We start from the raw sequence: 19,327 nt of genomic DNA, 5'->3' as shown, positions 1-19,327 counted from the left end.
AACGGACAAACGCACCCCAAAAAAGTGTTTTCATGGAGAGTTCACTCGCCAACGTTGATTGCATGATGTCGAAAGAGAAAGGATCGACATCGACGGCTGCGAGTATAGTTCAGACCCACAAAAAACATCTGACCCTATAGTGTTGTTACATCACAGCCATGGCCCTTCGGTGAAGAAGGCCGTTTCTGTAGCTTACGCTGTGATATCACTATCACCATGCACGCCTGATGTGTTTTTCATTCTTTCTTCACAGATGAGAACGAGCATTCGTGAGCTCCCTTCAGCGACTGTGGACATCCTGTCAATGAACAAGACACTCTTCGGCCAGGGAAGCACAGCGAAGTCATGCAAGCAGGGCTTGTAGCACTTTTCAACCATACTCACGCTTAGGCTGCATAGTACTGTCGTGTAGGACGTGTGAAATGCAAGTCTTGGTACTTTCAGCTTGTTTCGCAATATCGATTGCTCGGGTGCCAGTCCAAGAGTTCTCCTCTCCTAAAGGTCCCCTCCAGAATGTCATATATCTAGCATTGCCTGGAAGCGAGCACACAATAGTTGTGGGTGGACGAAATGTGCTCTACAAACTGTCAGCGAAACATTTATCTCTATTGGCTACCTTCGCCACTGGTCCGGTATACGACAATCCACAGTGCCCTCCTGACCCTTACTACTGCAAGTTCGCGAGGACGAGACTTGACAACGACAATCGAATTCTTCTGCAGTTGTCCTCTCCGCACGTGCTCGCGTGCGGGTCGACGTCCCAGGGTATTTGCTCTGTTCACAGACCCCTAGAAGACCTCAAGGTTGCGGAGCCTATGAATAAGAACAGCACAGTCAACTATGTCGCTTCTAGGCTGAGCACTGTCTCTTTCTTCGGCACCAACAAAAGTGTCCTGTTCGTCGCATCGACTTACGACGATAGGCCTCTGGAGTACCACCCTTACGCAGTGTCTGCCAGGGTACTTGACGAACGAAACACCTTCAAGATGGGTTCCTCGTATGTGAACGTAGTCGGCAACAAGAAGGAGACCAGCAAGATTCGTTACGTACACGGTTTCAGCCACAAGGGTTTCGCCTACTTTGTGGCTGTGCAGAAGAAGCCACAGACTCCCATGCCCCCCGAAACACGGCTGGCACGTGTATGCGAGAGTGATGCTTCTTTCCGTACGTACACGGAGATTTTGATAACGTGCGCGCACGAAGGCAAGCAGGAGTACATGAACGCGTCCAGTGCAGCCTATGGTCCTTACACGAGTGGAGATAACACTGACGACGAAGTGCTCCTCGTGGCTTTCGTGCCGAGCACCGGAAATCAGGGTAAAAGCAACCGCTCCAAGTTCGCTCTCTGTCTTTTCGACATGAGCCGTGTCGAAGAAGAGTTTCGCAAGACAGTTGAGAAATGTAACGATGGCCAGCAAGAGACAGCCCGACTGTCCCGCCTCTTCAGCAACGGCACCGACCTGACATGTCAAATTGACGTGAGTAAACGTAACAGGTTTGTGCACAGCTAAGTATTTCGCGTGAGGCAGGTCCATGTTCCACTCAGGTGACGTAACCGCTATTCATCTTTCGGAGCACTTAATCTTGTCTTATTATGTATGGTTTCATATTGGCCGCAAATTCATGAAAAAAGATAATGTGTGTTTTAGGCACTTTAAATTGCCACTTGGAGGCTGCTTTCATGCACTCAATGATTGCTTTAGATTGTTTGTCAACCACTAGATCATTTCGCGTTCAATTACTTGGCCTAAGGGGAAGCAGAATATCATTGAACACACAACGTTTTACAGAGCTTTAGCGTGATACGACACAAGCAAGGACACTTCCTTGCCTATCCACATGTTTCATCTCTTCTTAGTAGAGTTAGCCTGAGAATAACAAGTAGGCGCTATATTACATCGAAACTATAAATGTGCTCGCTGGGCAGGACTTCATACCCTCAAACACACTTCTTGCTCTAATACATTTACTGTCTGGATAAATTGCACGAAATGACATGCAACGAAGTTTTTCCGTGTTTAAGAAGCCTGATCATATTGCAAGAAGAGAGCCAATGTACGACGCAAGCGGGGGCACTTTGTGTTCGGCATTGTGGTAACGAGTAAAATATTGCAGTAAAAATTAAGAACAAAATGGTCTGGTGCGTAGAAAGCAGAAGGAGCACATTGTCTTTAAATATTGCACTTGCAGTTCAGTTTGCAATTTTAATATTGCTTCGGCCAGGACAGCTGCGTTGAACTTGCGTTTCCAGAAGCCTGGTAACAACGATTTCTGCACTCCGAGTGTCAACGATTACATTGAAGGCATTACTCCACTGCTGGGCACATCGATCATCTCTCTTGAAAGCGAAGTAACATCGCTGACAGTGACACAGCAGAATGGAACTACTGTGGCGTGGGTTGGTGACCGAAAAGGAAATCTGCATAAGGTGAGAAAGTGCAGTGCTTAAAAGCTAGGCGTTTCATGCATTTGAATACTAATCACCTGTCAGTCTCCAACATTGTTGTACTGCTCTTTTTATTACATAACAGCGGTTAACTTCTCTTTTCAAGACTGTTTCGGGTAGTCAGCTATGCTTTTCATTACTGAACGAACAAATGGTAAACCAAAAGTTTCCGCCATATGTAATAACTTCAATGTACAATGTAACTTAGAAATTGATATATTGTCAGACTACTTTTCATTTTAATTGTCCACCTCATGCTTTTTTGAGTAAGCACGTGTGACTGTACAATGAAATTAATCATCTGCACAAAACGTTCATGCATTTATAGCGCTAAGGCAGCGTCCAACCCCCAACTTTTCGAGCTGAGCAACTCTAATTCTGACTCTCACCGAAATCTTTCGGTTGGCTTATCTGGGAATAATGGACTATCAAAAAGATTTTATACTTCAATCACTCCCTAATTCAGGCCCACGCACAAGTTTTTTTCAGTTTGTCCACAGGCAAACTTTGACCCGAAAAATTCACGTTACCGAATTCTCATATTGGGCCCAAACAATTACGACCCACCTAGATGTTTTCCACTTAGCCCACCCTCAGAACCAGGCAACCCTGCATTTTTTTATTTTATTCATGTTTCCTTCATGTTTCCTGTTGGCCTACACCAATATGTTGGCTCCATCGCTAATTGATGAGTTGACCCAGCCCACAGTCATGCCTGCCTGGAAATTCCCCCTTCAGCTCTGCTTGAAATTCGGTCCTCCCCCCCCCCCCCTCCAATTTTCTATTTCACCCAGCCTCAAACATTGCCCTAACCGCCAATTCCAGTTGATCTCACCCCTAATTTTCACGTTGGCTCGCCGCCAAGTTAAACCTAGCCTGCAAGTATTGCGGTTGACCCAACGCCCTATTACGTTTTGCATTTCACCCATTCACATAATACCTTCGAATCACCACACCCATAAGTTTCGTACTCCCACATGTTCACAGTTTGCCAGTAAAAATTTCTCCCTGCTTTTCTGTACTCTCTCCCGTGGGAGAAGGGCCGACAACTTTTTTGCATGAGAGAATTGCGTTATATTAGCATTTCACAAGATAATTACACTATTCACAATTTTGGGTGCACCGGTTCTCTTCTTTATTATTGTCATTGTACAGCTGCGCTCGTCGACGTCCTTATGTAGCGTGGCAAAGACCATGATATAAAGTCACTTTTCCGGCCGTACTTGAGGAGACCGGTGTTTATTTCTAAACAGCCGTAGCCAACTATCCACTCTCAAGTTTTCTAAATGCGTCTTTCTGGCCTCAGCTAAACCAAGCTCCCAACTTCCAATTTAGGCTCATCCAATAATTTGGTCCAGCAGTTTGTCTACCTCCAGACTTTTAAATAGTGCACTGCAATAGTTGATCTGCTTTCTAATTAGATCCACTGTAACCTTTTGCTGTTGCACTATTCCGAAATTTTGATTGCGACCCTCCCAAATTTGGCCAACCTCCAAGTTTTCCTGTTGGCTCACCTCTGGACTTTGTAGAGGCTCAGTTCCATATTTCATACTCTTTCCCTAATTCCAAAGCTTTTCGGTGTTAATTTTTCACTTAGCGCATTCCCAAATTTCGATTGGGCCACGAAAGCCCTGGCATATTAAGTCACTCATGCTCTCGCGCCGTTATTCACCAGTTATCATTAAAAGGGTCCTGGCCTATCCTTCGGGCTTGTTGAACAAGCACAGTCTACGTACAGGAAACTTGTCTTGTGAATATTTCAGCGAAGTGTTATAATCATGGCCGGCACGTGGAGTTTACAAGATAAGTACGAAATTAACATTAAGTGCCTTCTCTTCATCAAGAAGCCCCTTCCTCATATCATTTGGCGTGAAACCAGCTGTACGCCATTGAACAACTGCTGCTTCTGCAATGCGATGCTCATTGCTCAGAGAAATTTGTACCAGCGTTATGAATGATTGTGATTTTTGACACGCATGTAGCCCGCTGTAATACACCTATCACAGCGTGAGAGAGCCGACGCTTTTTTTGACTCGAGGTTGTGGCGCCCACTGAAGCAGCTTCTCTTTCCACGCCATCCCCAGTAGTGTTGCTTCCAGCTCACTCGTATGGACGAGAAAAAAAAAAGAAAGTGTTTGAGGCGTCCCAAAAATCTACTTAACATCTCTAGTGCTTCGTGAACCCAAAATATTTTCGTCGGAATTGATTCGCAAGGCAATAAGGTCATCAATGATAACTTGTGAAAGTGGTTGTGGGTTGCAAAGTGAAACGATGCACTGTGATGGTGAGGTCATTGATGATAACTTGTGAAAGCAGCTGAGGGTTGCGAAGCAAACCAAGGCACAGCATTGATGAACGAAAATGGATGACACAAGAACACAAAAAATGGACAAGGGCCTTCGTGTTCTTGTGTCAGTCGTCCCACTTCATCTATGCAGCACATCGCTTCACTTCACAATGCCATATCAAGTAGCCCAAGTACAAGTACTACGAAACATTATTGGTTGAAAATCTCATTAGGGCTTCACATACAACTTGTGGGGGGCTTTAGTAATACTGAATGAAGGGCTTTGCGTTACGTAACCACTGTGACTCAGTCAGAGTACTTGTCAAACAATTAATATGCATTATTAAAAGACACGCTATATGTGGTTGAAGCGTAAGTATGCGCCACAGTAATTTAAGTAGTTTAAGTAGCTTAAGTAGTTTAAGTAGTTAGAAGAGGCAGAGAGCAGGCTGTGTTGTGAGGATTACTTGTACGCTATTGAACGACCGAATACTGCCCATTTTACGAATACTTGAACGCTCAGCAATAGGTGAAACAGACACCATAATTTTAAAAGGATTTGACACACATTCACTCGTTGATGGCATATTCGAGCACGTAACCCGTTGATTGTGCCATTCACACTGCGGACGTAGTGCAATAGCATCTTTGCATCATGGGTTAGTGTATCTGGTTGGGGAATACATAGGAAATATATCAGGAGAAGTCTCGTTTTCGATATCATCTTTGTTAATTAATACATAGAATGAAGTCTTTTTGATAGAGTAAGTAAGACATTTTAACGAGAAGTGTTTAAAAAAAGCTAGGACACCCGAGAGAGTCACGAAGGGGATGACACGAGTACTCCTTGACAACTGAAATTTTTAAGAAGCCATAGCGCTAGCTTTCAATAAAATTTCAGTTGTCTGTGGACGCTTGAATTTTCCCTCGTGTCTCTCTTGGGTGCTAGTTCTCATTAAGGTTGTTTCTTGAAATCCACTGACACAGTTCTTCATTTGCGCTTGCAAAATAAAACAGAGGGTGCTAAGTAACCTTTCCATTCTTTGCAGTACTTGATTTTACATCAGTCGCTGCAGTCAAAGCCCCTTTGGACATACAAAGTAGCAGCTGTCCCCATTGAGAAGGCCACAGCTGTGGATCATGATGGTTCTCACGGATATTTTCTGGCAGGAAACAGTGTAAGCAATATTCTATTGAAATTATTTTTAGCGCCTTCAGTGAACGAACTATGTGATGCAGCATGAGCTCCCTGACTTTTAAGGTAAGGCTGAACTGAAAAAAAAGCTGTGCTTCTGCGGGTCATCGAACATTATACCAATACCAGAGGCTCCGCAATAAATGTTGTTTCATAGTCACCCAAGTAGTCAAACTTTATATGAGTGTTCCTGCATCTTTCAAAACATTATCAAGATTTGTTCCTACTAACATCAGTGAACTTTATTGCAAGACAGCGTGATAAACCGTCCAGCAAAGACCGGCACAGCAGCGAACTGAAGCACGAGCCGAGAGAGCCTGGCGTTGGCGATGCTGCTAGCTGCAGGCACATCTTCTTCTTCACAATCACCCCCACTGAAAAAGGAGCCATCCTGGCGACTTAAGAAGTTTCAGGCAGAAGCTCATGGTACAGTTTCAGTCGGGAAACATGAACGATGTCGCGTGCACGCCGGTGCATGTCGTCCGATCGGGAAACTGGTTCAATTAGGAAATTAAACGGAGTGGTTTTCTCCAAAACGGTGTAAGGCCCCTCGTACCGGGGGACAAGTTTCGAGGAGAGTCCCGGTGTTTGGTATGGGATGGCAAGCCACACGAGAGACCCTGTGGCATAGCTGGGATCCGGAAGAGAGGTGCTACGGGTTTCTTTATGGCGTTGTTGCTCTTCCGTGGTGAACGCACGGGTGAGCTGACGGCACTCTTCGGCTTGTCGAGCAGCATCGGAAATAGGTGGACACTCGGAAGCATCAGGACGGTAGGGAAGTAGAGTATCAATTGTATGGGAAGGCTCACGTCCGTAAAGAAGAAAGGTGAGAATCCCGTGGTGGTTTGTATTGTGGTGTTATATGCAAACTGGACGTATGGGAGAATACGGTCCCAGTTGCTATGATCAGATGCCACGTACATTGAGAGCATATCACCCAGCGTGCGGTTGAACCGTTCCGTTAGCCCATTAGTCTGCGGGTGGTATGCTGTCATTTTCCGGTGAATGACGTAACATTCCGAAAGCAGAGTTTCGACGACCTCGGAGAGGAAAGCACGGCCTCTGTCACTAAGGGGCTCTTGAGGTGCACTATGTCGAGGGATAAAGCGTTGTAAAATGAAAGAAGTGACATCCTGAGCTGTAGCGCTCGGCAAAGCGGCTGTTTCGGCGTAGCGTGTCAGGTGGTCAACTGCCACTATATTCCACCGATTACCATCTGATGTCAATGGAAGGGGGCCGTAGAGGTCAACGCCGACGCGATCGAATGGCTTGGCAGAGCATGGAAGTGGCTGCAATGCGCCACTCGCACGTGGCGGTGTTGATTTGCGTCACTGGCAGTCAGGACAGCACTGCACGAATTTGCGGACAAAATTGTACATGCCGCGCCAGTAATAGCGATGGCGCAGGCGTTCATTTGTTTTGAACGCCCCGGCATGGCCACATTGCGGATCGTCATGAATAGAGGCTCACACTTGCGATCGTAAAGTGCGTGGAATGACCAGCAGCCACCGGCGGCCATCGGGAGCGTAGTTGCGTCAATGAAGAAGTTGATCGCGGATGGCGAAAGGGAAAGCTTGACGCCCGAGGGATCGAGATACTGGAAGGTTCGGCGTGCCAGATAAATATTCGATAAGAGAGGCGATCCACGGGTCACAGCGTTGTTCAGTGGCAATCGAGTCGAGATTTAGCGATGACAAAGTCTGGAGGCAAGTCTTTCCGCACGTCGGATATGGTGGTAAAGGTGAGCGGGACAGGGCATCAGCGTCAGTGTGTTTGCGTCCGCAGCGGTATACGACGCGAATGTCGTACTCCTGCCCATCGCGCAAGGCGGCAGAAGAATCTTTCAACGTGGAGAGCCAGCAAAGTGCGGGGTGATCAGTTACTAGATCGAACGGGCAGCCGTATAAGTACGGCCGGAACTTTCCAAGTGCCCACATCAGAGCTAAACACTTTTTTTCTGTCACGCTGTAATTAGCTTCGGCTTTCATCAGAGTGCGGCTAGCGTAGACTACAACGTATTCTGAATAGCCGGGCTTTCGTTGAGTGAGGACAGCGCCTAGCCCGACGCCGCTGGCGTCGGTGTGCACTTCGGTAGGAGCCGTCGGGTCGAAGTGGCGAAGAATAGGCGGAGAAGTGAGCAGACAGCACAGAGTAGTGAAGGCAACGTCACATGCAGGGGACCAGGAGGAGAGGTTCACGTCACCGCGAAGAAGCTGGGTTAACAGTGACATGATAGACGCAAAGTTTCGAACAAAGCGCCGGAAATAGGAGCATAGGCCTACAAAACTGCGAAGTTCTTTCATGGTCGTCGGCTTGGGAAATTCTGCGACTGCTCGAAGTTTTGCTGGGTCAGGTAATACGCCGTGCTTCGACACGATGTGGCCTAGAATGACAAGCTCGCGTGCATTTTTTCAGGTTAAGCTGCAGGCCAGCGTTGGTCAGACAAGTCAAAACGTGCCTGAGGCGAAGGAGGTGCGTAGGAAAGTCATGGGAGAAAACCACGACATCGTCGAGGTAACAGAGGCACATATTCCATTTGAGGCCACGTAGCGTATTATTCATAGGACGTTCAAACGTGGCAGGCGCGTTACAACGGCCAAATGGCATGACGTTAAATTCGTATAGTCCGTCTGGTGTAATAAATGCCGGTTTTTGGCGATCGGCTTCAGCCATTGGGACATGCCAGTAGCCAGACCGCAAATCTAGTTACGAGAAGAATTTCGCTCGGTAAAGAGTGTCAATGGCGTCATCAATGTGTGGCAAAGGATAGACGTCCTTGCGGGTTATCTTATTGAAACGACGATAGTCCACGCAAAATCGGATAGATTCGTCTTTCTTACGCACCAGGACGACGGGAGACGCCCAGGAACTGTGAGATGGTCGAATGACGTCTCTACGAAGCATATTTTCGACTTGATCGTTCATCACGCGGCACTCTTCAGCGGAGACACGGTATGGTCTTTGACGCAGGGGCTGGTGTAGGCCGGTGTCAACATGATGTTTTACTTGATACGTGCGGCCCAGTTGAGGTTGCGACACATCGAAAGAACTCCTGAACTCATGCAGACGATCCAGCAGGTCGGCATGTTCGGTGGGAGTGAGTGTGTCAGCGATGGCGCTGGAAAACGTATCATTGAACGACTCCCCGAGTGCCGACAGTGCTTTTGGGTGGTCGCAGTAGTCATCCGGGACATCAACCAAAGACGAAGGGTCGAGATCCTGCACGCGGTCGAGACATTCCCCCGCAAGCAAAGTGAAAGGTGTGGAAGACTGATTGCTTACGAACATGTTGCTTCTTCCGGCGGCAAGGTTAATTGTTGCGAAAGGCAGCGGTAAAGCTCGACGACATTTGAAGATATCGGAAGGCATAAAAAGGACTGTAGCGTTAGTGTAGGCGTTGCATGAAACGGGAACAAGTGCGAAACTTCCAGGCAGAATATCGGTATCTTCATGAACGAGCAACTTCGGCGGCTGATGAAGAGCGTCCAGTAATGTGACATCACACACAGTTGAAAACTCAACTTCGGCGCGTGCGCAGTCTATGACGGCATTATGGTGGGATAGGAAGTCCCACCCGAGGATGACGTCATGCGAACAGACAGCGAGAACAATAAACTCCGCGATGTAAAGAATGCCTTCGATGGACACTCTTTCAGTGCAGGCTGCGAGAGGCGTTACTTGCTGTGCGCTTGCGTTGTGAAGCGACAGTCCCGAAAGCGGCGTCGTCACTTTGCGTAATAAACGGCAGAGATTAGCGGCAATAACAGAAACAGCAGCGCCGGTGTCCACAAGTTGCCGCTCCGCAGCTCCAGGGTGTAGCGACGGGGATAAACAGCACCCTCCACCAAATGTGAAGAGGTTTATTAGTCGTTAACGACAACGGCAAGACAGCGTGATGAACCGTCCAGCACAGACCGGCACAGCAGCGAACCGAAGCATGAGCCGAGAGAGCCTGGCGTTGGCGATGCTGCTCACTGCAGGCACATCTTCTTCTTCACACAATAAATAATTACGTTTTTATGTGTCCAGATTTGCAAGTGGTGGTTTTTCTTGAAGTGTTCATATTCTGTGATAACTGCAAAAAAAAAGAACTCGTGGAGTAACGTGTATACGACAGTATAGCCGTTGCATTTTGTTATTTGTGGCGGCTCTTACGTTCGCTGGTAATAGCTAGAAGCTCTTGGGTTGGATGCATGCTCCTTGTGCATAGCTTCCCAAGAACTGCAGGCCGTATGATGCGAAGGAAAGTGAATGAGGACACCTACAACAAAAATGCGCAGGAACTTAACATTTACCGTTGGACATGAGGAACATGTCACCTGAAGAAGAAGAGCAGGCGCATGTTTCGAAAAGTATTAACCTCAAAGTCAAGGAAGTAAAAGAAGAGCTCACTTGGTTATACCATCCTGCATACTAATGGTGTATTGCATACTTTTAGCCTATGGCCAGTACCAAGTTGTGTACTCATCAAACCATAGCTCGAGGCAGTTTTTAATGTCAACCTTCTCTCCTGCATAGCTGTTTCATTCACTCCCATCTCCCCCCCTCCCACGTCATTGTTGAGGTGCTTTCCATGAGAGAGAGTTACAATGGCGCGCTTCACTTTTCATTCATGCTTTCTGACACTTCATTCACACCGACGAGAATGCTGAGTGGTTCCTTATGTCAATTGCGCGCTCTCCTCAAATCTGAATGCTGAATGCATAGAATTTCGTTCTTTAGTATTTGATCTGAGCTACTTATCCGAATTATGTGACTTAAACGATATGTTACATATTTATCATCTACTCATCACGTGATCTGTACTCAAGTGACATTTAGTTTGATATGAATTTGTGTGATGAATTTTTTAATGTCATTTGTACCGCTGATGCGGAGTGCCAACCGGAGCGGGAGCCCTTTGTCAGGCCTTTGTAGCGTTTTGCTCCTGCTCCTTGTTTCTGTGATAGAAGCAAAAAAAATTTTGAACTTCAAGTGTTCTGAGCAAACATTGTATGGAATCTTGTGTTCAGTATTACTTTGAAAGTAGACTACTTTACTGATAAAAAATCAAAAACATTTCATTGAGTGACGATGGTAGACCAGAGTAGCTGACGGGTGCACTTCCCCCTCTGCTATTGTCGGTATTCTTCGTAAGCTAAATGCTCATAGGGCGCCCCAGCGTGGTGGTCTAGTGGCTGAGGTACTCGGCTGCTGACCCGCAGGTCGCAGGATAGAATCTCGGCAGCGGTGGCTGCATTTTCGGTGGAGGCAGAAATGCTTAAGCCTGTGTGATCAGATTTTGTTGCACGTTAAAGAGCCCTATGAGGTCGAAATTTTCGGAGCCCTCCACCACGTACGGCATCTCTCATAATAAAATTGTGGTTTTGGTACGTTCAATCCCCCATGTCAATAAATCAAGGCTCCTTGAGCTTTACAACAGTGAGTGGTCGACCTATACTTGCGATGCACTGCCACGCCAATACAACTTCTTGATTGAATGACGTGGCAAAACAAGAACAAAGGGCGTACTTCTGCATTGAGTTTTCTGCACCGTTTCCTGATCGACGACGTCCACGGATAACATCTTAGTGTCACGTCGTGTAGTCTTGTTAACGTCATCGCGTGTCGCAAGAACCGGTCACCTGATTTTTTTAATGCTCACGGGTGCACGTAACAAATTTATCGGGTGTTTGACTTACTACTACTTTGTAAAATTTCACCAAGTCGTGCACAAGAGATGAACAGCACAAGGTAAACGTAATGCGAAATATATTTGTGGGAAATATATTTGTGTCTGAAAAGAAAGAGTAAACTTGCTGCATGTCTCTCTTGTGCAGGTTGTAAGATTTCCATTAGGCTCATGCATCGTCTACGAGGAGTGCTCGGACTGCTTGCAGAAAAGTGAAGACCCGCTGCAATGCGGATGGTGCGACGACAGGTGCGCACACTCGTACGAGTGTCCCAAGGGCAAAACACTTGTCTCGGATCGCTGTCCCATCATAGTAAGCCAGGTAGGTATGTAAAAGTTCATTGCCTATGTATGCAATTGGCAAGGTCGTGTGGGTGTACATTTTCAGGGCTTATATTATTCGTTGGGTGTACTGTAAACTTCCTATTCATTCTAAAAGAAATAAGTTTTTTGGCGGTCTCTCTCACAAGAGAGCTCGACCGGAAGAAAATGCCTGCTAGTAGTAACCTGAAGAAGTCATTATGGCCGGCGCTCGGTATGTTTCGCATAAATATACATCCATCATCGGGAAAATGCGACTTCTGAACTGTTCTCAGTACGTTACGAGCTGCTACACAGTTTTCTGGTATTTAGCGTGACCGCCAAAGAGTGCGAGCAGTAGCGCCTTTGTTGTGCTGCCTTTTTTCCCATGCAGTGATGTCGATGTAGAACTGTTTTATGACACCTTTCAAAACATGAATAAAGTAAAAAGCTAGCTTAGCTATGAGAGAAACAGTTATTTTTGAAGTTCTACAATAATTTATTTACCCTTTCGGGTTACAGGGAAGTGTGGAAAAATTTTCCGCGCACACCCTGTTTCATTTCATTTCATTTCATTTATTTACTCTTTAGGCCGAAGCATTACAGAGAAGAGCGGGTATACATCGTACAGAAAATCGGGAAATACAGCAAATCAAAATTATATGCGCACAATGGCGGTCTGAAAACCATAAAAGAAAAGAAAGACTGCGTGATGTGAAGAAGAGGCAGGGTGGTTGTAACAATGTTCAACATGGTTGCGTCTTTGAATGACACGCGCGCACAAAAAACTAACAAGAGAAAACACACCGTGACTTAAGTGGCGAATTTACGCGAAATGGTTAGAGAGGACGTTTTTAAACAAAGTGAGGTCAGTGATAGCAGCGATGGGGTCGGGAAGGTGGTTCCACTTATTGGCAGTTTTCGGGATGAATGATTCAAAATATAAATTCGTGCGGGCGCTAGGAACGCCCACTTTAAACTGATGATCGTTGCGTGAGGAAACGTACGATGGGGGCTGGAAAAAAGTGTTGCTAAAAGACGGAATACAATGAAAGATCTTATGGAACAGGCAAAGGCGAGATATTTTACGCCGCAGTGAGAGAGTGGGTAAGTGAAGATTGGCTTTCATCGAGGTAACACTGGACGTGCGATGGTAGTTTGACATGACAAAACGTGCCGAGCGATTTTGAACCACCTCGATGCTGTTAGCGAGGTAATTGGTATGTGGATCCCAGACTGATGACGCGTATTCGAGTTTGGGTCGGACTAATGTTTGATAAAGCAGAAGTTTAAGGTTAGTCGGAGCCAAAGAAAAGTTTCTGCGCAGATAACCTAACGTGCGATTCGCATTGTTTGTAATATAATCGACATGCGTGTTCCAAGAGAGATTGTTAGAAATATATACTCCTAGGTACTTGTAGGACGAAACCAGATCGAGATTGCTGTGGTTAAGTGTGTAGTCGCACGGTACATTATGAGAAATACAACGGGAAATTCGCATAGCCTTGCATTTAGTAACGTTTAGCTTCATTAACCATGCGTCGCACCATGATGAAATGTGATCCAGGTCTGTTTGAAGGGCAAGATTATCTGCATTAGTCCGGATTTCACGGTAAATTACACAGTCATCGGCAAATAGTTTGATGGATGATGAAATGTCTTTAGGTAAGTCGTTGATGTAGATAAGAAATAGTAGGGGACCAAGAACTGAACCTTGCGGAACGCCGGACGTTACAGGGCTAGTCGGGGAACAATGGTCGTTAGCAGTTACAAACTGGGTGCGGTTAGATAAGAAACATTTAATCCACTTTAAGACGTTAGCATCAATATTTAGCGCGTTTAGTTTCAGAAGAAGTAACTTGTGGCAGACGGTATCAAAGGCTTTTGAAAAATCTATGAAGACACAATCAACAGTAGATGAACGATCAGCAGCAGAGAATAAATCGTTAGTGAAGGCCAGAAGCTGTGTCTCACATGAATAATATTTCCTAAACCCGTGTTGGTGAATGCTAAAGAAGGCGTTACTTTCAAGATAACTCACGACGTGGGTGTAAATTACATGTTCGAGAAGTTTGCATGGTACACTGGTTAGTGAAATGGGGCGATAGTTCCCGGGACTATGAGCGTTTCCTGATTTAAACAAGGGAGCCACCTTCCCCACCTTCTAGTCCTCTGGGAGAACACCTTCTTCTAATGACTGATCAAAAAGTCTCGACAGAATAATTGAGGAATGAACGTCAGTGTTTTTCAAAAATTTAAAAGAAATGCCATCGACGCTTGGTGACGACGAAATTTTTAAATTTTGGATCAACTTGCGTATGCCGGCCCGGTCAACGCGTACAGAATTCATCACAATGAAATCGCGAGCTTGAACACCTGGAAGGACGGCAGGAGTAGTGTTCGTAAAGAATGAAGAAAATGCATGGTTAAGGGTAATACAAACGTTCTCACTGGAAATTACTTCGTCCGTGTCAGTGGTAAGTTCAATTTGTTTCCTATCGCCCCCATTAACGACCTGCCAAAATTTGTGGGGATTGTTTTGCAGAATTAACAGTAGCGTTTGCTGAAGAAAGGACTCCTTTGCCGCGGATAAAGCACGCCCGTATTCATCGGCTACCTTTTTGTAAACCTCCCATCTTTCAGATAAATTAGAACGCTTGGCTTGGCGGTAAACGCGCTTCTTTTTATTGGACAGGCGTTTCAATGTTGGCGTGAACCACGGTGATTGACTGTTACATGCGATTTCGCGTAGTGGTATGTACTTGTTAACGAGTTCGGCAACTTTATTTTTAAACAGCATCCAGTTATCGTTGACAGATCTTTGGTTGAAGTCTTCTAGAAAAACGGAGGTGAAATGTTCAAGTTCGGTATTAATGGTTCCATAATCAGCTCTACTGTAGTCCCTGAATCGCTTTTTACTTCTTTGTTTACGGGGAGATGCGCAGGGGAGGTTGAAAACGATTGCTTCGTGATCACTGAGGCCTGGCAAAACAGAAAGCGATTGCACGAGATCGGGGTGAGAAGTCAGAACTAAGTCTAAAGTTGAAGCACTTGAATGTGTAATGCGAGTTGGGCACATAACCAACTGCGTTAAATTGAATTGCGCGCATGTGTTAAGGAAGCAGGCGCTTTCAGAGGAGCCAGAGCCAGGCGATAAATGGGAGTTGTTCCACGAAATATCAGGAAAGTTAAAATCACCTAGGATTAAAATTGGTATGGCAGGGAACCTCACGTGCAAGTCACTCAAGACGTCATGAAAATCATTGGAAAAACCAGATGGCGCCTTCGGAGGGCGATAGCAGGCACAAACAATGACATCTTTGTGACTTATGCGGATTCGAACGCACACCAATTCAAGGGAACATACAATGGGAATTTTAAAAGACATGAATTCCTCTGAAACAGCGATCAAGACATCGCCACCAGAACGCGAGCCACGGTCACACCTAAAAAAGGAAAATTTTTTGTCGCACTGCAGGATCTCACGGTTTTCAACTTTTGACGACAGCCAGGTTTCGGTCAAAACTATCACATCGCAAAGGCACGTGTTTACTAACGAAGACAAGGCATCACGCTTGTTGATAACACTTCTGATATTACAAAGCAAAAAACAACAGTCAGGGTTAGAGGTATTACAACTTGCGTTAGCATCTAGCTACAGTGGAGAAGATGGGCCTCTGATGACAGGATCATCGCGATTAGGAGGATTTGAGGGGTCACGCGAGTCCGTTTCTATTTCGCACACGCGATCTGAAGATGCGCAGTAGGTGTATATTTTATTGCCAATGACCACTGTATTGTATTTAAGAGAAAATTTGTGACCAGTCGACTTGGCGAAGTCGATTAGTTTTTTCCGGGTGGCGCGTGTAGCCTTGCAGAAATCCTCACAGATTGATGTATTTGTGTCACGAAACTTAGACTTCTGAGACAAAACACAATCTTTAGTTTTGGAAGAAGTGAAACGTGCTATTACGGGCCTAGTTTTATGCCGCGAAAACGTTCCTAGCCTGTGAGCACGCACAATAGCATCGTCAGGTAGCTGCAAGTTTAACGTAGAGGTATAAATCAATCAGACCTTTTCTTCAGAATCGGCCCAAGTTTCTGACGCTGAATCTTCAATTCCGTAGAAAATCAGGTTCTCACGACGAGACCTATCCTCGAACTCATCCAGACGCGCTCGGAGCGAAGCCTGTTCACTTCGAACGGCGGTGGCTATCATTTCCTGCACGTGAGAGCCGTCTAGAAATTCTTCAAACGAATCGACTCGTTTTTCTAGATCAGTTAGCCGAGTGGTCAAATCTAACACTTTGGACTCAAGTAACTTTTGGTTTTCTTTCACTTCGTCTATGGATTTAATGAGGGTGTCATGCCGTTGGTCAAGGTGTTTTGTTAAATCTTGAATAGCCAGAAGAACGTCACTGCTCTGTTTGCTAGGGTCTTGTTTCGGGGGACCAGGGTTGAGATCGACGTCTCCGCTGACCAACAACATTTTAGCAACAAAAACACACTCCACAACGGTGCAGGCAAGAACACTTGGGCATGGGAACAGCAGCAGAAAGAGGTTGTTTGAGCGTTTAGAAAAAAGGGGTGGGGCGGGACCATCCTGAACAAAAAGACAAAGGGGGTTGTCAGCCGCCGGCATCACTGCTGCGATCCAATGCCCACTGAAGGGCGAGGGGTTCCGCCAGCCGGTTATATGGTCCGTCTGCCTTGATGACGATGTCACACTGGCTTCTTCTGCGTAGTAGGGTTTCAATATTGCGTAAGGCGGCCAACCATGGTCGACGCAAGGTGACGAGTCAAACAAGGGACATGCGTCGATCTCAGGAGGCAGTCGCAGTCGATCCGCGCAGGCAGCAGGGCACGTTCCAAGGATTGCAGCCAGCTGAACAAAAAGACGAAGGGGGTTGTCAGCCGCCGGCATCACTGCTGCGATCCAATGCCCACTGAAGGGCGAGAGGTTCCGCCAGCCGGTTATATGGTCCGTCTGCCTTGATGACGATGTCACACTGGCTTCTTCTGCGTAGTAGGGTTTCAATGTTGCGTAAGGCGGCCAACCATGGTCGACGCAAGGTGACGAGTCAAACAAGGGACATGCGTTGATCTCAGGAGGCAGTCGCAGTCGATCCGCGCAGGCAGCAGGGCACGTTCCAAGGATTGCAGCCAGCTGAACAAAAAGACAAAGGGGGTTGTCAGCCGCCGGCATCACTGCTGCGATCCAATGCCCACTGAAGGGCGAGGGGTTCCGCCAGCCGGTTATATGGTCCGTCTGCCTTGATGACGATGTCACACTGGCTTCTTCTGCGTAGTAGGGTTTCAATGTTGCGTAAGGCGGCCAACCATGGTCGACGCAAGGTGACGAGTCAAACAAGGGACACGCGTCGATCTCAGGAGGCAGTCGCAGTCGATCCGCGCAGGCAGCAGGGCACGTTCCAAGGATTGCAGCCAGCTGAACAAAAAGACAAAGGGGGTTGTCAGCCGCCGGCATCACTGCTGCGATCCAATGCCAACTGAAGGGCGAGGGGTTCCGCCAGCCGGTTATATGGTCCATCTGCCTTGACGACGATGTCACAATGGCTTCTTCTGCGTAGTAGGGTTTCAATGTTGCGTAAGGCGGCCAACCATGGTCGACGCAAGGTGACGAATCAAACAAGGGACATGCGTCGATCTCAGGAGGCAGTCGCAGTCGATCCGCGCAGGCAGCAGGGCACGTTCCAAGGATTGCAGCCAGCTGAACAAAAAGACAAAGGGGGTTGTCAGCCGCCGGCATCACTGCTGCGATCCAATGCCCACTGAAGGGCGAGGGGTTCCGCCAGCCGGTTATATGGTCCGTCTGCCTTGATGACGATGTCACACTGGCTTCTTCTGCGTAGTAGGGTTTCAATGTTGCGTAAGGCGGCCAACCATGGTCGACGCAAGGTGACGAGTCAAACAAGGGACACGCGTCGATCTCAGGAGGCAGTCGCAGTCGATCCGCGCAGGCAGCAGGGCACGTTCCAAGGATTGCAGCCAGCTGAACAAAAAGACAAAGGGGGTTGTCAGCCGCCGGCATCACTGCTGCGATCCAATGCCAACTGAAGGGCGAGGGGTTCCGCCAGCCGGTTATATGGTCCATCTGCCTTGACGACGATGTCACACTGGCTTCTTCTGCGTAGTAGGGTTTCAATGTTGCGTAAAGCGGCCAACCATGGTCGACGCAAGGTGACGAGTCAAACAAGGGACATGCGTCGATCTCAGGAGGCAGTCGCAGTCGATCCGCGCAGGCAGCAGGGCACGTTCCAAGGATTGCAGCCAGCTGAATGTCACACCCAGGTCCCGTTAAATAGGGAGGCGATCGCCGGGCTAATTCCAAGGGCCGAAGTATTGGCCCTGCGAACCGCACCACGAAAGCGTGGACAATTTAGAAGTGGTCCTTTTTGGCGCACCAGCGGACGCCGGTTGTGGCCCAAAGAACAAGTCAGAGCCGAGAGTTGATAAACAAAACAAATATTATATTCTCAAAAATGGCAGAGCGAAAATAATACACAAAAATGCACACTCCACAATAGTTGCATACAATATGTCACCAATCAAACCAATCAATCAGCGTACTACACAATACAATCAGCCACACTTGAAACAACGGATACGGACAACAATACGCACTACAATGCAGTCGCATGCATTGAACAACCAAGACACTTGAAGACTAGAGAGGTAGAAAACCTATTCAGTCCAAAGTTCTTGGAACCAAAGTCTAGATGATACTCTTCCGAGAATCACTCACTCAAAGTCCAGCGTTGTTGTCGTTCCGCAGCTCTCGAAGTTTCTCTTCCAGGAAACCTCCCGTCTTCAATTGGCCACTCTTCCGACTTCAACTTCTTCGCCGGAACACGTCGGCTTCACACACGCAGCTGTTGCCCCGCGTCTTCGCTCGATAGCGGTAAACACACACTCTTGCCGGTAGCTCGAGTCGTTACCCCTCAGGTGGAAATCCTCTTCATCTCCGGCTTCGTCCCTTCGGACCAAAACCTTCGCCGACTACACGGCGGAATTCCTACGCGCTCTGGCGCTCACTTCCGTCTCCTCCTGATCTCTCATCTCGGCTGCTCGGTTAAATACCTTGCGCGCGACATTCTAGACGGTTCTCCTCATTTCGTCGGCGCGATACGCAGCGAAAGCTGGGGAGAGGTGCGAGACGGTTCGACTGCCCTCCTCGGAGGATGATTCAACTCGGTATGACCACGCCCCTTTCGTTCTGGAAAAATCGAGCGCTTGCCCGGCCGCCGCTGTGGGGTGAGGAGGTTCATCGCTTCGCCGCTTCCGAGAGGAGAGGCGTCGCGCGCCCGGGGAGCCCTGGATGCTTGTTTTCTTTTTTTTTCTTTTGACCTCGCGGCGTTTCTCCCGCCCGCCCGTTGTCGCAAGAATTTGGCGGCGCGCTCATTTTTA

At 47.3% G+C, this 19,327-nt stretch overlaps 1 protein-coding gene across 3 annotated transcripts in view; it reads left to right on the top strand.

Annotated features, from left to right (window-relative positions):
* Nucleotides 1-19,327, top strand: part of LOC119173675 (hepatocyte growth factor receptor-like) — a 181,491-nt gene that overhangs the window by 57,712 nt on the left and 104,452 nt on the right. For all 3 annotated transcript variants that reach the window (XM_075896063.1, XM_075896064.1, XM_075896065.1), the window contains exons 2-5: nt 254-1,478; nt 2,252-2,428; nt 5,783-5,911; nt 11,748-11,921. In XM_075896063.1, coding sequence (XP_075752178.1) covers nt 423-1,478; nt 2,252-2,428; nt 5,783-5,911; nt 11,748-11,921 — 1,536 coding nt within the window. In that variant the 5' untranslated portion in view covers nt 254-422. The remainder of the gene's footprint in view (nt 1-253; nt 1,479-2,251; nt 2,429-5,782; nt 5,912-11,747; nt 11,922-19,327) is intronic.

The sequence above is a fragment of the Rhipicephalus microplus genome, chromosome 5, assembly GCF_043290135.1.
Source record: "Rhipicephalus microplus isolate Deutch F79 chromosome 5, USDA_Rmic, whole genome shotgun sequence".
Lineage (NCBI taxonomy): Eukaryota > Metazoa > Arthropoda > Arachnida > Ixodida > Ixodidae > Rhipicephalus > Rhipicephalus microplus.
The sequence above is the reverse complement of the archived record's forward strand: the minus strand, read 5'-3'. Positions and strand labels throughout refer to the sequence as shown.